Source organism: Melanerpes formicivorus, unplaced genomic scaffold (assembly GCF_026170545.1).
Source record: "Melanerpes formicivorus ecotype bairdi unplaced genomic scaffold, bMelFor1.0.p_v2 SCAF_13, whole genome shotgun sequence".
In the NCBI taxonomy this organism is placed as follows: Eukaryota; Metazoa; Chordata; class Aves; order Piciformes; family Picidae; genus Melanerpes; species Melanerpes formicivorus.
Window position 1 is genome coordinate 5,629,633 of NW_027142365.1, and position 20,314 is coordinate 5,649,946.

At 41.4% G+C, this 20,314-nt stretch overlaps 1 protein-coding gene across 1 annotated transcript in view; it reads left to right on the forward strand.

Annotated features, from left to right (window-relative positions):
* Positions 1 to 20,314, forward strand: part of LOC137444862 (sodium channel protein type 5 subunit alpha-like) — a 39,176-nt gene that overhangs the window by 12,302 nt on the left and 6,560 nt on the right. Inside the window, exons 11-24 of the mRNA XM_068145941.1 lie at positions 659 to 850; positions 1,579 to 1,681; positions 3,496 to 3,734; positions 3,835 to 3,987; positions 5,696 to 6,049; positions 6,818 to 7,270; positions 8,625 to 8,744; positions 8,983 to 9,094; positions 10,161 to 10,315; positions 12,021 to 12,194; positions 13,793 to 13,930; positions 15,581 to 15,835; positions 17,664 to 17,717; positions 19,179 to 19,320. Coding sequence (XP_068002042.1) covers positions 659 to 850; positions 1,579 to 1,681; positions 3,496 to 3,734; positions 3,835 to 3,987; positions 5,696 to 6,049; positions 6,818 to 7,270; positions 8,625 to 8,744; positions 8,983 to 9,094; positions 10,161 to 10,315; positions 12,021 to 12,194; positions 13,793 to 13,930; positions 15,581 to 15,835; positions 17,664 to 17,717; positions 19,179 to 19,320 — 2,644 coding nt within the window. The remainder of the gene's footprint in view (positions 1 to 658; positions 851 to 1,578; positions 1,682 to 3,495; positions 3,735 to 3,834; positions 3,988 to 5,695; positions 6,050 to 6,817; positions 7,271 to 8,624; positions 8,745 to 8,982; positions 9,095 to 10,160; positions 10,316 to 12,020; positions 12,195 to 13,792; positions 13,931 to 15,580; positions 15,836 to 17,663; positions 17,718 to 19,178; positions 19,321 to 20,314) is intronic.

Below are 20,314 nucleotides of genomic sequence, written 5' to 3' on the forward strand. Positions count from 1 at the left end.
GAAGCTCTGAGCTAAGGCAACGAGACAGACTGAAAATTTTATCTTCTAAATTTTTATAAATGATTCATCTGCTTTACTGCCAGCAGTCAGAAAAGTCAGACTTGTAAGAGGACACACAAGTGTTCTCTAGCAACTATCCAATTTCGCTGTTGAGGTGAAAGGCATCAGCAGTTTAGCAAATTACTCCTCTACAGCTGTTGAGGAGGCTCTACTTCACTTAGCTTTACTAGGCTTTACTCAGGCTTTTCTTCCTTCTGTTTTCCTTTCAACAAGATAAGTAGTCAAGAAAGTTTTAACATTTTAGGATTTAGTTTGAGTCTTTAGTCCTCTGTTGATATTAGGCTCAAGGACCTTTCCAAAGCAAGAAAAGGAGACTAAAAGGATAATATTCTGTAATTCAGATACAAAATACAATATCTGACGTGTCAAGGACAAACTTTAATCACAGTAGCTGATAAGTAACTCTGCTTTATCTTTCAGCATTGTGAGCAGCATTTTGTAATCCTATCTTTTTATTGTGGTTTAATTTTTCAAAGGTAAGAAACCTTAGTGCAAAGCATTCAGATAGCATAATAATTAAACTGTATATGATCTTAGTCCATGCATTGGCATTTGCCTTGCATTAAGACAGATTTTTTGCTGTTTCTTTCCTTTACAGATGTTGGCTGAAGGAGAAGGTAATAAGGTTTTAAATGTCAGATCTGAAACGTTAGTTGCTGGGTTGGAAAATCCAAAGGAAAAAGAGATGAAGCAAGAAAAAACTGGTTTAAGACAAAACTTAATTCTAGGTGATCGTGGCAAAGAGGAGCATGTCTTTCATTCACAGCCTGGTCACTGCCAGAAGAAACTTGTAAGTATTCAAAATAGAAGAGACATTCATTGGGCTTGTATGTGATATGACACTTGAATGTGTCCAGAGAAGGGCAGCAAGGCCTATGAGGAGAGGCTGAGGGAGCTGGGATTGTTTAGCTTGGAGAAGCGGAGGCTCAGGGGAGACCTCATTGCTCTCTACAACTACCTGAAAGGTGGCTGTAGCCAGGAAGGGGTTGGTCTCTTCTCTCTAGCAAGCAGCACCAAAACAAGAGGACATAGTCTCAAACTGCACCAGGGGAAGTTTAGGCTGGAGGTGAGGAGAAAGTTCTTCACCAAGAGAGTCATTAGTCATTGGAATGTGCTGCCCAGAGAGGTGGTGGAGTCACCATCCCTGGAGATGTTCAAGAGGGGATTGGATGTGGCACTTGGTGCCATGGTTTAGTCATGAGGTTTGTGGTGACAGGTTGGACTCAATGATCTTTGAGGTCTCTTCCAACCTTGGTGATACTGTGACAGAATTGCAAGGAAGGCTCAAAGTGTACACCAGTAGAAAAAATACTACTAGTTTTGATTAAATATCCTTTGCCTTCAAAAGCAAACACCTGACATTGTTGTATTTTTGTTTGATATTCTTTCAGCAAGGCAAGGCTTCATTACAATATGTTTTTTAGAAAGCACATTTATCTTATGCTGGACCTCATTTTTACATTACCATTTATTCATATTCTCTTGTTTTATTACCTTCTGTTGCCTTTCTGACCAAAGAGGCAGATACTGCTGTCCTATGAATTGTCAGTGGAATCCATTAGCGATCCCTTTCGGAGACAGAGGTTAATGAGTGCAGCCACTGTTATTACAGATAATTTGGGTAAGTCACTGTTTAGAGTTTTAGTGATTGTGTGTCTTGACCTAAGAGATCAAAGTGTCACAAACAATCAGCATTACTTTAAAAGTCACTCAGGGAAATGATGCTGCAATCAAATGTACGTGTCAACAAAATAAATATTCTTGTATCACACAAATATAACTTCCAGTTACTGAGGGTAAATCTTGCCTGACCAACTTGATTGCCCTGTACAGTACAATGACAGGGGCTTGTGGATGAGGGGAATGCAATGTTTTCATTTACCTTGACTTCAGCAAGGCTTTCAGCACTGTCTCATACAGCATTTTTTTCATCCAAGTTAGAGTGTTAGGGTCTGCATAGGTGCACAACCAGGTGGACAAAATAATGAGTGGATGTTTGGGCTTTGAGTGTCTGGTGAAGAGGTTGGATTCTACTTGGAGACATGTAACTAGTGGAGTACCACAGGGGCACATCCTAGGAAGGGGCATATCCTAGGACACATCATGTACTAAATGACCTGGAGAAGGCAACAAAGGGCTTACTCATGAATTCTGTACATAACATCAAACTGAGGGGGAACCACTTGGTACCCCGGAGGTAAGGGCTGCCATCTAGAGGGCTTTGGCTGGAGGAATGGGCCAACAGGAACCTTATGAAAATTCAACCAGAACAAAGATAAACTTCTGCATATCTGCAGAAACCTCTTGCAACAACACAGACTGGAAGCTGGCTGTCTGAGAAGCAGCTCTGCAGGAAAGATCTTGTGGGTCCTTATGGGCAGTGAGCTGAGCCAGCACCAATCTCCTGGACTATATTAAAAGAAGAATAGCCAGGAGATAGGTGATTATTACCCTTTATTAAGCACTTGCTAGACCACAAACTATACCCAGTTTCCCACCCCACCTCCAGGCCCTCCCAGTAGAAAAAGTACAGAGGGTTCAGTAGAGGGTCACCAAGTCAGGGGCTGGAGCGCTTACCCAGTGCTGGACTGGTGCAGCCTAGAAAGAAGATGTTGAGAGGAAAATAATGCTACCCTTCCAGTGTGTAGGAAGATGTTATCAAAGAGATGGAGCTGGGTTCATCACAATGGTGCACAGTAGGAAGATGAGACAACAGAGAGAGCTTCAAACTGTGTGTAAGGAGAAGCTTTCACCATGAGGGCAGAAGCTTTCACCATGAGGGCAGAAGCTTTCACCATGAGGGCAGTCAGACAGATGAACAGGTTATGCAGTCTCTGATATTACCATGGCAAACTCTGCTTTGAGGAGGGTGTTGTACCAGAGATCTCCCGAGGTCCCTTCCAACATGACTTATCTGACAACTCTATCCTCAGCAATGGACATAAAGATATAAGGGGTGCCCTTCTTCATTTTATCCATGCTGCATCTGTGACTGTGCAGAAGCACCTCACAGAAAACAAGTTATCACTTTCCCAGACAGTTATTTCTCCTTATGTAGATCCTTCATCATCCTTTGATAGTATAATAAACATGGAGGAGGGTAATTCCATTTATTTCTGTACTTCTGAGGTTCATTGAGGGTGGCACTTAAATAGCTTGTGATTAGGTTGTGTAGGATGAGTAAAACAAATTAATTTTGATGATGCCATTCTGCTCAAAGAAAATTGATTTTTCTTTCCAATCTTTTCTATGACTGCTCTTCGGTTCGTTTTGGGTGGGGGTTTTGTTGTTGTTGTTTGGTTTGGTTTAGGGTTTGTGTGTGTGTGTCTGATGTTTTGTTTTGTATTGTTTGGTTTGGTTTGGTTGGTTTTCCCTCCACACTATGGTATTCCACATAAAATTATTCCTGTGCCACCTTCCCTTCTTGTCATTTAGAACTGCAAGAGTCAAAACTGAAATGCCCTTCGTTTTGGACACGTTTTGCTCGAAAGTATTTGATTTGGAATTGTTGTCCATGCTGGAGAGCAATTAAAGAGAAGGTGAAATTGGTAATTTTGGATCCATTTGTTGACCTCCTAATCATGGTTTGCATTATTGTCAATACCTTCTTCATGGCTCTGGAGCACCCCGACCTGCAGTCTGATTACAAAAGCATGATCTATATAAGTGACAAGGTAAATGAGATCTGTGGGAGGATGAGTATGGAGCTGCAACCCATAAGCAGACATACTTCTTGAGTGACTTCTTTGCTGAAGTTCATTCTTCTCTTTTCAGGTCTTCACCCTGATTTTTACAGCAGAAATGGTCTTGAAAATCATTGCTCTAGATCCTTACAACTATTTCCAGCAAAAATGGAATATTTTTGACAGCATAGTTGTTATGATTGGCCTAATCAGCTTTCAAGAAAATCTGTCAGCTTTCAGGCTGGTAATTATGTCTTTATTTTTTATTTTTAACTAAAAGCTCATGTGTTGCACAGATTTGTAAAAGGTTGTAGTGAAATACCCTCAAATTATTTTCCTGGTGAATGTGTTAAACCAGTACTCTTTGTTAGTGAATAGTAAGCCAACGTGAATGTTAATTAGACTGAACATGAAATGACTATTAAAGAATACTTTAATAGTTTCATAGTTTCATTCAGGGTTGGAAGGGACCACACAGATCATCTAGTTCCAACCCCCCTGCCATGGGCAGGGACACCCCACACTAGATCAGGCTGGACAGAGCCTCATCCAGCCTGCTCTTAAACACCTCCAGGGATGGGGCCTCGACCACCTCCCTGGACAACCCATTCCAGGGTTTCACCACTCTCATGGGGAAGAACCTCCTCCTCACATCTAGCCTGAATCTCCCCACCTCCAGCTTCATTCCATTCCCCCTAGTCCTATCACTACCTGAGATCCTGAGAAGTCCTTCCCCAGCCTTCCTGTAGGCCCCCTTCAGATACTGGAAGGCCACAATTAGGTCACCTCGGAGCCTTCTCTTCTGCAGACTGAGCAGCCCCAACTCTCTCAGTCTGCACTCATAGGAGAGGTGCTCCAGCCCTCTGATCATCCTTGTGGCCCTTCTCTGGACACGTTCCAGCACCTCCACATCCCTCTTGTAATAGGGGCTCCAGAACTGGACACAGTACTCCAGGTGGGGTCTCACCAGGGCTGAGTAGAGGGGGAGGATCACCTCCCTCGACCAGCTAGCCACACTTCTCCTGATGCAGCCCAGGATCTGATTGGCTTTGCGGGCTGCAAGTGCACACTGAGAGCTCATGTTGAGCTTTTTGTCCACCAGCACCCCCAAGTCTCTCTCCTCAGGGCTACTTTCCAGCCAGTCACTGCCCAGCCTGTATTTGTGCCTGGGATTGCCTCCAACCAGATGCAGGACCCTGGGTATGTTGGATACTGCAAATCCTCTGGCACAGTGCAGTGCCTTGGAGATCTGACTTAGCAGGAGGTTCACTGGTTCTGTTAGATCGGCACTGTGGCACTGCTCAACTACATTTCACAGTTACAAAACCATACTACCTGAGTGTTTTTATGAGCTGAAGGATGGCAAAGGTTTCTTTACAGCTTTTCCTTTGGACTTGAGATTTGTTAAATAACATAGCATTCCTCAAGGCTTAGACTTGGACTTGAGGTCTCTTCAAGGGTTTCCTCTGTCTTAGGGAAATGGAAGACTAGCTCTGAGGTGCCTATGTATAATGCTACCTTTTCTGTGCTTACGTTCTTATGGTGTATTTAGAATAGTAAATTTGCTAACTACTTCTAACATTCTTTGTAGCTTTTCAGAGTCATCAAATCTAGAAATTCAGCTGAAGTCTGTTTTATCTTGGGTGCCATGACTGGGAGATTTTAACTGCCCTGAATGCCTAAATGACTAAAAATGTCCTTTTTAATCATGAGGGTACAGACCCTATTTTAAGTCTGTTGGGTGAGAGGTCCTGTAGCAGTCTTCTGTTCTCAGTATCATTCAACCATCTGCTTTAGGTCAAAACAACTGAAAACTTTACTTTGGGTGGAATGTTATGATGATGTTACTGAAGTGAGGCTAGCATGATAAGTACAGGGTCTGGCTTTTATGTGTGCTGTGCTATCTATACAGTCTTTGCCACTCATGTTCTTCTCTTGTGTTTTACTTGCAGCTCAGGATCTTCAAATTGGCAAAGTCCTGGCCAGCCTTAAATACTCTTATGAAGATAATTCTGAACTCAGTTGGTGCTCTGGGTAACCTCACTCTGGTTTTGATTATTACTATATTTATTTTTGCTGTAGTAGGAAAGCAGGTTTTGGGCACTTACTATGAGTCTAATCGCTGGAGAATAAGCACTGATGGGAAAATGCGCTGGCATATGAAAGACTTTTGTCATTCATTCCTGATTATATTCCGAATATTATGTGGAGAATGGATTGAAACCATGTGGGAATGTATGGAAGTGGCTGGAAAAGGGCTGTGTCTTCCTATTTTCTTGCTAGTCCTGGTGATAGGAAACCTGGTGGTGAGTTTCAAGCTACTTTTCAGTTCCTGCTGGCTGCACCCAGATATACTGGCATCTTTTTTTTTGTTCCCAGGCAAACTTTATCATTTGAAGAGTATTCACATTTTACTCTCTTTTGGATGTTAATGAATACATGTTTTCCTTCTGTCTATTTTTTTCCCTCTTTCCCCCTTTCTTTCTCTTTCTCACACAACAGACAGGTGCTAAGAACAATACACAAAGTTATTCCTTCTACCCAGAGTGCAGAAGTGCCATGCTTTTGATAGTTTGGTGTCTGATTTCTACCTCCTGTGTGTTACTCGGGTCAAATAAGCAAACTGTTCAGTGCTTTTATTGCTTATCAGTTTAGTACCCAGATATTCTTGTGTATGTCAGATGAATCAGATCTAATGCCTATGTACATTATCAATCTGATGTTGCTTGTTTTGTTGGTCTATACTAGATCCTACTTGATGGTTAATGATATTAAAAGCTATATTTGCCTTTTTTAAACAGTATTCCTACCTCCTTGTACATTATGAACATCAGAGCAGGTGAAGATATATCTGATATGATACTATGATATACCCAAACCCTCACTTCCTTTTTGTCTTGCCATACCTTCCAGGAACCATGTCATAATACATTTATATTGCACTGTGATAGGAAATAATTTCATTGCAGTGGTTGATGGAAGTAAGATGTTTACCTTTTAAAATCTTAGTTAGGTTTTCTCAAATGTCTTTTCCTCTAGCAGAAGCTTCCTCAACTTACTTTAACTCTTTTAAGGTTCTCAACCTATTCATTGCCTTGCTGCTGAGCTCCTTCAGTACTGACTCCTCGATGGGACAAGAGGAAACTGGGCAAAAGACCAAATGTCAGATTGCCATTGCACAGATTTACAAGGGCCTGCAGTCAGTGAAAGACAGAATTTGTGACCATTGTGGCAAAATAATGAAACGAAGGCACAAAACGACCGCCAAAAGGAAGACTTTGGGGAAGATTTCTGCCAAAGACATGGAGAGCGATACCTATGCCATGACAGATGTCAGAAAGGAGGTAGACAACAGTTGTTTTGACATTGACTATTGCAATACTGAAGAGAGTTCCTCAACAACAAGGACTTATGGAGGATTTTTAAGGAGCCGTAGTACCTGTGTTCCCATTGAAGCCCCAGAGACCTGCACAGATGAAGGTGATGATAAGCACAGTGCATGCACAGAAACAGACTATGGAAAACAGGTAAGGGATTACTAATAGTTGAAAAAAAAATGACTGTAACTTGCATGTGTAAATAGAATCTTGAAGACTCAAGACTGAATGTTTTCCCTTCCTTCCTAGTATGATGCCATGGTGGTAGCAGCAAAAGGAAGTGCTATTTGTGGATGGATTATCAGGGCCTGGGTGGATTGTCAAGAGCCATTTTCTGTGGCTTAGGTCATAGAATAGAATAGACTAGAATAGACTAGAACAGAATAGAATAGAATAGAATAGAATAGAATAGAATAGAATAGAATAGAATAGAATAGAATAGAATAGAATAGAATAGAATAGAATAGAACAGCATTAACCAGGTTGGAAAAGACCTTTGAGATCGAGTCCAACCTATCATCCAACACTATCTAATTAACTAAACCATGGCACCAAGCACCCCATCAAGTCTCTTCTCAAACATCTTCAGTGATGGTTACTCCACCACCTCCCCAGGTAGCCTATATTCCAATGGTCAATCACTCTTTCTATGAAGAACTTCTTCCTAACCTCCAGCCTAAACCTCCCCTGGCACAGCTTGAGACTGTGTCCTCTTGTTCTGGTGCTGCTTGCCCGGGAGAAGAGACCAACCCCCACCTGGCTACAACCTCCCTTCAGGTAGTTGTAGAGAGCAAGAAGGTCTCCCCTGAGCCTCCTCTTCTCCAGGCTAAGCAACCCCAGCTCCATTAGCCTCTCCTCACAGGGCTGTGCTCCAGAGCCCTCCCCAGCTTTGTTGCCCTTCTCTGGACACATTCCAGCAACTCAACATCTTTCCTAAACTGAGGGGCCCAGAACTGGACACAGGACTCAAGGTGTGGCCTAACCAGTGCCAGTGGAATATCTTTGGACAAATTCTCAAAGAAGCAGAAACTGCTGATCTCTTTAAGATCATTTGTGGCTGTTTGAAATATGGTGCCTACAAGCATTTGGTGGCAGAAATCCTTTCCCTGCTGCAATGGAATTTGACATTGTTTGGAATCCGTGGTGGCAGAAGGGCTGAGAGCTGAGTGGGGTCACTTAGTTCTTCCACCAGTAAGTAGAAACATGAGACTGTTGGGGTCCAGCTGCAAAAGTTGATACTGAGCCAGTTCATCAGAACTTAGTGATCTGGATGCAGGAATCCACCAGTGGGATGAATGTAGACTTTGAGCAATGATACATTTCCACAGGATGTGAAATGAAGGAAGAAACCATTCATTTACATAGCTATTAGGGATAGCATTTAATTAGTTGTAAAAAGGCAAACATGCTGCATTTTGTGGAGGCTTTAGATTCTGATAAAGAATTTAGGCTTGTGAACAAAAATATGGCAAATCAATTGTTTTACATTTTCGTTTTCATGCAGAGAGACAGATTAAGACACAGAGAACGGTGCCAGAGCTCAAGTGGTTTCAGTCAGATTTCTGGGACTTCTGGAACTCTAAGTGGTTTTTCAGAAACACACCCAAAGAAAGAGCAGAAAGAGGTAATTACAACTTCTATCATTTGGTGGAATATGCTGGAGCTGAAAATTGCCACAGCCTTTTCTGTCCTATTATTTGTAATGTTACTGTGGTAGTTCAGCACCATGAAGATCATTTATATGCTGCAGATCATTTTTATTACTGTTTTTTTTTTTGTCAGAGAACAAGTAATAAGCCTTATTTAGTAGCCTTAATCATGAAAATCAAGTAAGTTATCTTCTTTGCCCTTCTTTTGTGCAGAAATGTGATTCTGGTAGCTATTCTGAAGCCAGCACGGTGGATCCAGTTTCTCTCCTGGAGGTGTTTTCCCCGCCTAAAAAGTCACGCCTGCCTAAGGACTGTTTTGGAGAAAGTAAGAAATTGTGTTATATATTGCAGTGACACTGAATCACACACAGAGAAATGAACCAGTGTTCAAAGATATCTGATTGGAACATTTCCAAATTGGCAGAAACACCTTGAGACACTTGTTTGTACGTATAAAAACTCAGTTAAATACACCTGAAGCTAGCACAGAAACAGAGCAGGATTAGGATGCCTGAACACAGGCTTTCAGTATTGTGAGATGCTTGAACTGTCACAGAAGCTGCAAGGTATCTGAAGAGACCTAAAATGGTTCTAAACTCTTGTATTCAGTCAACAAAATGATATCTTTGGGATTCAGTCTTGAATTGAGGCATTAGACTGTAGGTATTAGTACATGAGCAAGGGCACTCAAAGCACTTCTGAAGAGGCAGGCAGCTGGAGGCCAGTTAGGATATGCATGTTGATATCTGGTATCTTAAATGGCACTTCAGCTGAATTTGTCTGAGATCCCAATACAGTGGATGAATATCCAGTCAATAAAGGAATTCAGAGGAATGTGCAGCTCATTCTGACATGGACACCTACAGCTGATTGCCTAAATGGCTCCTTAGATTCTATTGACTCTCACAGCTGAATCCTCCTGCCTTTACAGATTAATGAGAAAATGTTTGGGATGCAAAACAGTGATCAGAGAATCTAGTTTTAGCTTCTCCGCAGTGCAATCAAGTGGAATGATCAGTAAAAAAACTCAAACATTTACTGAACCACTGGTATGGTATTATATATTTTCCAACCAAAACCGAGAAAGTCTTTTAGAGAGTTTTGTCCCTACAAGGGGTTTTGGGCCACAAGCTTCTCTTTTTCCATGCATGAGTTGCTCTAATAAAAGAGGTTATAATTATCTACAAATTTTGTCCTGTTTTTTTCTGCTCTGTTGTTGTTGTTGTTGTTTTAAGGTTTAAATTGTTTCAGCCATAGCATCACCCCAGAGGTAAACCAGCAAATTCTTTGTTTAGTCTGTAGAAGCTCATTTTAAGGTGCCTTACACTCTTTAGGTTCCATGTCTCCATGCTTTACCACGTAACTAAAATGCTGTTCTTTCCCTTTTCAAGGTTGTGTTGAATGTTGCCCGTGTTGTGCAGTGGATGTCACTAAGTTTCCTGGCAGAACTTGGTGGAGATTTAGAAAAACCTGCTACAGAATTGTTAAACATAGCTGGTTTGAAAATTTTATCATTTTTATGATAATATTGAGCAGCGCAGCACTGGTAAATTCACTTTCATTTCTCAGTTTTGAATTGTTCTTTGTCAGTAAAGGGAAAAAAATCCTCAGAACTATCCAGTAAAGGCAAAAAGAAAATAGAGATGGGTAGATTCAGATTGGATGTTAGGAAGAAATTCTCCCCCTTGAGGGTGGTGAGACACTGGAACAGGTTGCCTGGGGAGGTGGTAGAAGGCTCATCCCTGGAGGTTTTTAAGGCCAGGCTGGAGGATGTGGCTCTGAGCAACCTGATCTAGTGTGAGGTGTCCCTGCCTATGGCAGGAGGGTTGGAACTGGATGATCCTTGAGGTCCCTTCCAACCTCAGGGAGGTGGTGGAGTCGCCATCACTGGAGGTGTTTAGGAGGAGACTTGATGGGGTGCTTGGTGCCGTGGTTTAGTTGATTAGATGGTGTTGGATGATGGGTTGGACGTGATGATCTCTGAGGTCTCTTCCAACCTGGTCTATTCTATTCATTTCTTTTCTATTCTAGTCTGGTCTAGTCAAGTCTAGTCTAGTCTATGTCATTAAGCCCATATCCTCCTTTCTCCCTTCTTGCAAGATGTGACTCCTAGAAAGGCAATGTTGAAGTGCTTCCCAGCAGGCTCTATCACCCTGCTGGTTTAGAGACTCTTAAGAAAATGCTAAAAGGGTCCTCTATTGTCCTTCAAAAATGTAACAATGCCTCCTCACTTGTCCTCATGAGGCATATGATCAGTGATTCACAGGCAACCATACAAGATTCTATTCTATTCTATTCTATTCTATTCTATTCTATTCTATTCTATTCTATTCTATTCTATTCTATTCTATTCTATTCTATTCTATTCTATTCTATTCTATATTACTATATATAATTTATTTCCTTTACTCTCACCTTCCTTTCATTAGCAAGATGCAAAAGTGTATCAAACATATCCCTTATAAAATATAAGATTCTCCTTGAATTGGATAAGATGCTTAAATGTATGGAATCATAGTCTTAGCTTTTCATGGAATATGGTTCTTCACACACTGCTAGTGTGCTCAATTAGGAAGCTAAACCAGGGGCTCTGGAAAACTTAATAATGCTTGATTAGGAAGCTAAACCAGGGGCTCTGGAAAACTTAATAAAAGTACTACTAAACATGTAAAGCATACCAACTGCTCAGCAAAACTTTAGATTTAAAGTCATCCAAGCATTAAGATGCTCAGAATCTGAAATTAAAGATGGTTGCAAACTGGTAGTGACTTAATATCTTGTTGCTACTCTGGTTATATCAAAACATTTATTTGTTTACATTGGCTATATTTGTTTTCAAAGCATGGTCACTAAGTCAACTGAATTTGTTAGTATAAATCATTGATACAGTGCAGAAAGAACATGATCAACTAGTATGAAAGTGATCTATATAGTAGATGCCAGGATTTTCCAAATGAAACCTGTTCTGTGTGCATTTTGGGTGGCACATCTGATCTTCATTCAGGTATTTTTAGGTGAAATGTTGAGTGTAAACAACTGAAATCACGTTATTTTTTTCAGCTAACCTCAAAATGAGATTGCACTTATTGGACAACTTAGGTTTTTACTACTAAGTGTAAAACTAAGTGGTGGCTGCCCATCATTTCAATATAAAATGGTTATAGCAAGCCAAATTGTATTACTGTTCAGTTTAAAGATAGTTTCCCATGGAACTATTCAAACTGGCTTTGAAATTGCATCCTGAATTGCAGACATTTGAAGACATTCACCTGCATAAAAGGGAAAGAGTGAGAATTGTCCTGGAGTATGCTGACAGGATATTCACCTACATCTTTTTGCTGGAGATGCTTCTGAAGTGGGTAGCTTATGGCTTGCACAGTTATTTCACCAATGCCTGGTGTTGGCTGGACTTCATCATTGTATGTGTAAGTATAGCTTGGAATTTTGGTAGTTTCTATACAGAGAACTACATGTAAAATCCGATCAAGTGTAAAAGGCAGTTTCCAAGTGCTGGAAAAGCATGTAATCCAAAGAGAGTTTAGGACAAATGGAAATGGAAATAGTAATAAACAGAAGATCCTTAAGGGAATTGATATTGAGATGCTGGAGCGGGTCCAGAGGAGAGCAACCAGACTGGTGAGGGGGCTAGCCTGGAGAAGAGGAGGCTCAGGGGAGACCTTATTGCTGTCTACAACTACCTGAAGGGAGGTTGTAGCCAGGAGGGGGTTGGTCTCTTCTCCCAGGCAAGCAGCACCAGAACAAGAGGACCCAGTCTCAAGCTGCACCAGGGGAGGTTTAGGCTGGATGTTAGGAAGAAGTTCTTCATAGAAAGAGTGATTTGCCATTGGAATGGGCTGGCCAGGGAGGTGGTGGAGTAACCATCCCTGGAGGTGTTCAAGAGGGGATTGGATGTGGCACTTGGTGCCATGGTTTAGTAGTCATGAGGTCTTGAGTGACAGGTTGGATTTGATGATCTTTGAAGTCTCTTCCAACATTATTGATTCTATGATTCTATGAAAGTTGTGTGAGGAAAGGCTGAGGGAGCTGGGGTTGTTCAGCCTGGAGAAGAGGAGTCTTAGAGGGGACCTTATCACTCTCTGGAACTACTTGAAGTTGTAGTCAGGTGGGGGTCAGGCTTTCCTCCCAGGCAACTTGTGACAGGACAAGAATGCATGGTATGAAGATGCATCAGAGGAGGTTTAGATTGGATATTAGGAAGAACTTCCTCACAGAAAGGCTGATTAGGCACTGCAATGGACTGCCTGGGGAGGTGGTGGAGTCACCATCACTGGAGGTCTTTAAGAAAAGATTGGATGTGGCACATGGTGGCAGGGTTTAGCTGATGTCATGTTAGGTCATAGGCCGGACTTGATCTCAGAGGTCTTTTCCAGCCTCAATAATTCTGTGGTTCTGTGATTTTATTAGGTATCCCTATTGTTGAGGACCATGTTGGTTATAAAAAGCTTTTTGAGTGTAGAGAGTGCAATTAGTGATCAGAAATTAAAACAGATTAAGGCAGTGGAAAAATTTATGCTGTTGGCATCTCCAGCATTAAGAAACAAACAAAAAGTAAAATTGCTTCTTTAAAGGAGAAGAAATGTGGATGGTAAAGGGAATGGAAAAGTGCTGGTGGAAAAATAATCTACCAGGAAGTCGAAGTAGGGAAGTATGTTTTGCCTTCCAACCAGAAAAAATTATGGAATCATAGTATAGTATGCATTGGAAGGGACCTCCAAATGTCATCTAGTCTAACCCCACTGGGGAGGAAAAAAAGTGAGGGGGTGGGAAAAAGAAAGAGAAAAGAGAGAAAAAAGGTTTCAAATTAGAATGAAAGAATTACATTTTTTAAATACTAGGAAAGAATGAAGTAAAGTTCTGTTATGATAACTTCAAATGTGCATTTCCTTAACTGAAGTTACTGGTCCAAGCTGCTGTGACAATCAGGCTGCGATTGTCTACTGACACAAGCAAAGAAATTTTCATATGCTATCTAATAATCTCAGTTTTAATTCAATGAACACAGCTGTCACTTCTTTCCTGGGGATTAAGTAGTGTTTCCAAAGACCCATCACCGTGTTCCTCTGGGAGTGCCCTGAAGTCTCTCAGGACGCTTAGAGCATTGAGGCCTCTCCGAGCTCTGTCAAGATTTGAAGGGATAAAGGTGAGGATATAGGTGGGGGTGTGTGTGCAATTTTTGTGAAAATTACACTTTGAATCTCGTGTTTTGGGACTTTGGCATTAAGATTGTTCAAGAAGAGAAGAGGAGAAGAGAAGAGAAAAGGAGGCTCAGGGGTGACCTCATTGCCCTCCACAACTACCTGAAAGGTGGTTGTAGCCAGGAAGGGGTTGGCCTCTTCTCCCAGGTAACCAGCACCAGAACAAGAGGACACAGGCTCAAGCTGTGCCAGGGGAGGTTTAGACTCGAGGTGAGGAGGAAATTCTTCACCGAGCGAGTCGTTCGTCATTGGAACGGGTTGCCCAGGGAGGTGGTTGAGTCATCGACCCTGGAGGCATTCAAGAGGGGATTGGATGTGGCACTTGGTGCCATGGTCTAGTCATGGGGTCTGTGTTGATAGGTTGGACTTGATGATCCTCGAGGTCCTTTCCAACCTAAGTTATACTGTGATACTGTGATACTATGAAGACTGCCTGCCTACTTGCATCTTATAGTTGCTATTTTGAAATAAGACCTAGCACTTTCACGGTTTTCTCATAGGTCCATAGTGAGAAAATGAGAGCAAATGTGCTGGCTGTGAAGGACATTCCAATTAGCTATGTGGGGGGAAAAATGATGGCAGTATGAGTACATAGTATTGCAAGAGGTTGTCCAGAGAGGTTGTTGAATCATCACCCTTGTAAAAATTCAGAACTTGACTGGACAAGGTGCCAAGAAACTTGGTCTGTGTTGGTACAGCTGGTCTTCAGAGGTCATTTCCAATGTGCTTTGTTCTGTGTGATTCCAATGTACAAATATTATCCAAGGCTAGGAGAAAAGGCTCAGATTTTTTTCATAATGGTAGGATTGAAACAATTCCAGAGAGATTTAAACTATGTCTCACAAAAGTGTAGTGAAAAATGGTGAAAAGAAACATAGTCCTCGATTCCCCACTTGCAACAAACATAATCCTGCCTGTCAGCATCAAATGTGCTGGATTCACAAAGGAATGTGTCACATCCTTTGACATCACCAGCAGAGACACCAAAAGCTGGAATCCTGTTTTCACTGGTACCATTTCTGGAACTGAAATGCTTTAAATCTCGTCATGGGTTTGCATTCACCTTGTCCTCAGGCGAGCCTAAATGAAGGGAAACTGCTGACCAAAACAACTCAGTCTTCTGCAAGCCAAGCTTCTCTACCTTATGCAGTATGCAGACAGTGGTCATTGAGTGAGGTTTATTTTGTTATGGAGAGCAAGACATTTTCTTACAAAGCCCCTCCAAGAGGAAAGAGAGGATTCTTTATGGTACTGCAGTAAATGCAGATTACACAACCCATTCCCCTAAACCTGATTTTCAGATCCCATAAATGCTGCAGATGCATAATGTGATGTATTTCTTAGACCCAAGGGTGATTCTGGTTGCCATTTGTTTTACTTCCTCCCTAAAAAAGACAGTATAGATACCACAGACTTACATGTTAAGAGAAGCTTGAAGTTGGGCTGAATGCTGCCTTTACATTTATCATTTACTAGTTTTATATGAGTGAAAATCTGCAAGAGTTACAGAAGATAAACTAAGTGGTTTCCTGCAAAGGTGTTCTACTGCATGTGAATAATTCATTCTTTTCTTTCCTTCCTTTTTTTTACTGAAGGTTGTTGTGAATGCACTATTGGGAGCTATCCCTTCAATCCTGAATGTTTTGCTCGTCTGTGTTGTCTTCTGGCTCCTGTTTAACATTGCAGGAGTAAAACTACTTGCAAAAAAATTTTTCAAATGCACACTCCAGAATGAAGATATCCAAAAAATCAATAACACATATGATTGTGCTGCCTATAATGGAAGCTGGACAAACAGTGATGTAAACTTTGATAATGTTGGGATGGGGTACTTGGCTCTCCTCCAAGTGGTAAGTTGTACAAAAACATGCTCAATTTTGTTTCCTTCTAGCAGATGTGTTGAGGGGGACATTTAGGCTTGATCTTAGAAAGAAGTTCTTCACAGAAAGTGAGATTACCCTTTGGAATGGGCTGCCCAGGGAGGTGGTGGGGTCGACATCCCTGGAGGTGTTTAAGCAAAACCTGGATGAGGCACTTAGTGCCATGGTCTAGTTGATTAGATAGGGTTGGGTGATCAGTTGAACTTGATGATCTTGGAGGTCTCTGCCAGCCTGGCTGGTTCTGTGATTCTGTGAGCCCACTGTACTTGTGTTTATTGCACTGAAATTGGGGATTATTATTTTTTTTTCCAGATTCCATAAATATTTTGGTTGTCTGTAAGTTGCTCTGTTCCTCCTAAAGAACATTTGAGCACACGCAGCCTTGTGTTAAAATCAAGAACTGCGTTTCATGGCATATCAGTTTTGCTTTGTTAAAACCCTAAGTCTAAAATAGTTTGCATGTTACCAGATTTAAAGTTATTCAGTAGAAGGTAGTTCAGTGTGGGTGAAAAAGTGTGATGCAGCTTGTTTCTGTTTCTATATATTTTCTCCTATGGTATAAATCTCCCTAATAGCACAACAAAGGAGAGGAAGGTGTTTGTTGAAGTGGCTGTTATCCCTGTATCTTCTCTAGATGAAGTTCATTGCCCTGAGTTCTATAATTCGGCAGACTTCCTAAAGATGGCAAGAAGGGTTGGACTTGATGATCTTTGAGGTCTCTTCCAACCTTGGTGATTCTGTGATTCTATCTGAACACTGCTGGCTAGCAGTGTGCCCAAGTGGCCAAGAAGGCCAATGGCATCCTGGCATGCATCAAGAATAGTGTGGCCAGCAGGAACAGGGAAGTCATTGTGCCCCTGTACTCAGCACTGGTTAGGCCACACCTTGAGTACTGTGTCCAGCCCTGGGCCCCTCAGAAGGACATTGAGACACTTGAATGTGTCCAGAGAAGGGCAATGAGGCTGGGGAGAGGCCTCGGGCACAAGCCCTGTGAGGAGAGGCTGAGGGAGCTGGGATTGTTTAGCCTGGAGAAGAGGAGGCTCAAGGGACACCTTATTGCTGTCTACAACTACCTGAAGGGAGGTTGTAGCCAGGAGGGGATTGGTCTCTTCTCCCAGGCAAGCAGCACCAGAACAAGAGGACACAGTCTCAGACTGTGCCAGGGGAAGTTTAGGCTGGAAGTGAGGAGAGAGGTCTTCACAGAAAGAGTTGTTAGCCCTTGGAATGTGTTACCCAGGGAGGTGGTGGAGTCATCATCCTTGGAGGTGTTCAAGAAGGGACTGGACGTGGCACTTGGTGCCGTGGTTTAATCATGAGGTCTGTGGTGACAGGTTGGTCTTGATGATTTTTGAGGTCTCTTCCAACCTTGGTGATTCTGTGATTCTGTGAATTGTTTGCTCTTTTCTTAGAAAGTGGTTTTATCAGTTTGGGATATATTTGCTAGCCAAAACTTCTACTGCTTCATTCTCAGTGGAGTTAACACTAAATCATGTGTCACAGGATTCCTGTGAATTTTTACAGTTGATTTTGTTTTTTAAATCTTATTTCCAGGAATTGTTTGGTTAGGTTTTTTTTTTATTCCTTACTAAGCTTTACTGAATATCTCCAAGCATATCTTTAGGTATTTTTTTATTGCACACTGCTCAGTTTTACACATTTCTCAATACATTTATATTAGCTCTACCTAATTATTTTTATATATATATATAAATATAAATATAAAAAATATATATATTATATATGTATTAAAATATATATATTTAAGTTACAATAACCTAAGCAATGCATTTTTTTTCAGGCAACTTTTAAAGGTTGGATGGATATTATGTATGCAGCAGTGGATTCACGTGGGGTATGTCACTACAATGAAATTTTAGTTCTTTTCCCTTCTGACTCTTTCTATCCACACAATTAATTTCCCAGCTTTGTTTGCAATATCAAGTCACAAAATACGAGCAGGTGATTGCATCAAACTGTGCAGTGAAACAAGAATCCTTGGGGTACCAAAGGGCTGGGGCTTAGAGAAAAGAAAAATGGTGGAAATAGAGTGACACCACACAAAAAACCTTATGGTATTGAGAATGCAGAGGGCAGGATGTTGCTAGTTTTGGACAGGATGTTGCTAGTTTTGGACAAGTCTGTTCTGGGAACAGTATTCAGAATTCTTGAAAGGTTTGTGCCTCTGAAGCAAATATCCTTCTTTTTCACATGTGTACCACTGTAGCATTACAATGGCATGCATCCCTAGCAGTCATTTCTGTTTGACATCATCATCATTTCTTCCCCATTTCCATGTGCTGTTCCTCACTCTCTCAACAGCATAATGTGTTTAAACTTTTATTTTTAATGTTTTATTTAATATGAATTTTCCTTTTTCCCTTTAAGTGCTCTTCTCCTGAATGTAGTGAAATAGTTGCTGATTAAAAAGAGACCTCCTCGTAGGACTGATCATAGTGAGGTGGCCTTTTAAAGGTTCTCTGGGAAAGCATTCAAGGGGATGGTGGTTCACCATTATGCTTTGGCTGAGCTGCTTTTCTAATCTAGGCATTCAAAGCATGACTTCTGATTGTCTAGTTCTGGGCCCCTCAGTTTAAGAAGGACATTGAGGCTCTTGAACATGTCCAGAGAAGGGCAGTGAGCCTGGGGAGAGGCCTCGAGTACAAGCCCTGTAAGGAGAGGCCGAGGGAGCTGGGGCTGCTTAGCCTGGAGAAGAGGAGGCTCAGGGGAGACCTTATTGCTGTCTACAACTACCTGAAGGGTGGTTGTAGCCAGGAGGGGTTTGGTCACTTCTCCCAGGCAACCAGCACCAGAACAAGAGGACACAGTTTCAAGCTGTGCCAGGGGAAGTTTAGGCTGGAGGTGAGGAGAAAGTTCTTCCAGAGAGAGTTGTTAGCTGTGGGAATGTGCTGCCCAGGGAGGTGGTGGAGTCACCATCCCTGGAGGTGTTCAAGAGGGGATTGGATGTGGCACTGGGTGCCATGGTTTAGTCATGAGGTCTGTGGTGACAGGTTGGACCTGATGATCTTTGAGGTCTCTTCCAACCTTGATGATTCTGTGATTCTGTGATTCTTATTAGATAAGAATTTGCTAGAGTTGGATTTGCCTATATATCTTTGTTTGTAATTATCTTTATAAGCAGGACAGAACAAGATATTTGTTCTACTTGTACATCTAAATAAAGGTTAGAATGCATAGAAATAATTTATGCCTCCTGACAATAAAAAGATTTGCTATTATAAACTGGAAATGACAGACCTGTGATTATCTGTTTTATACCAACATCATTTTAATGTTGATAATTTGTTTTTAACAGGTGGATGAACAGCCAAAGTTTGAAGCATTCTTAGCCATGTATTTGTATTTTGTGATTTTCATTATTTTTGGATCGTTCTTCATGCTGAACCTTTTCATTGGAGTGGTTATCAGCAATTTTAACCAACAAAGGAAAAAGATAAGTACCACATAAGCTAATTCAGGCTCTCTTCTAATCCCAATTTGATTATGTGAATGCTGGTTTGCCTTCTAGATGTGTGACATACTCAGATAACTGTTTGACTGGAGACATTTAAAATAATGTTTAGATACTGTCTCCAACTACCTGAAGGGAGGTTGTAGCCAGGTGGGGGTTGGTCTCTTCTACCAGGCTGCCAGCACCAGAATAAGAGGACACAGTCTCAAGCTGTGCCAGGGGAGATTTAGGCTGAATGTTAGGAAGAAGTTCTTCATAGAAAGAGTGATTTGCCATTGGAATGTGCTGCCCAGGGAGGTGGTGGAGTCACCATCACTGGGGGTGTTTAGGAAGAGACTGGATGGAGTGCTTGGTGTCATGGTTTAGTTGATTAGATAGTGTTGGATGATAGGTTGGAGTCGATGATCTCAAAGGTCTTTTCCAACCTGGTTTATTCTTTTCTATCCTATCCTATCCTATCCTATCCTATCCTATCCTATCCTATCCTATCCTGTCCTGTCCTGTCCTGTCCTGTCCTGTTCTATTCTATTCTATTCTATTCTATTCTATTCTATTCTATTCTATTCTATTCTATTCTATTCTATTCTATTCTATTCTATTCTATTCTACCAAGTTTTGACAATAACATTTAGATACCGAGCTTTCAGTAATTTACATGTGAATTCTGTTCTCATGCCAAGCCCTTCATTTGTTCCAAGTGGGAGGGTGGGGAGGAAGAAGAGGGTAGTTTTAGAAAAAAGAAGCTAAAAAAAAAAGGTTATTTAGACTTTCCTACAAGAGAATGGATTGGTGTTCTTCTGCTTTGAAGATTTACTTTGGAGAGCAGTCTTTTTGGCTGTGAGTAAACACCTGACAAATGTGGCAACACTAATCAAAACCCCACTCTTGCTCATGGAAGAGGCAGCCATTGCTTTCCTGGTAAAGAAGCTTGGAAAGATCTTGCTAATCAGAGCTGCTTCTAAAACTACCTGTATTTTAAA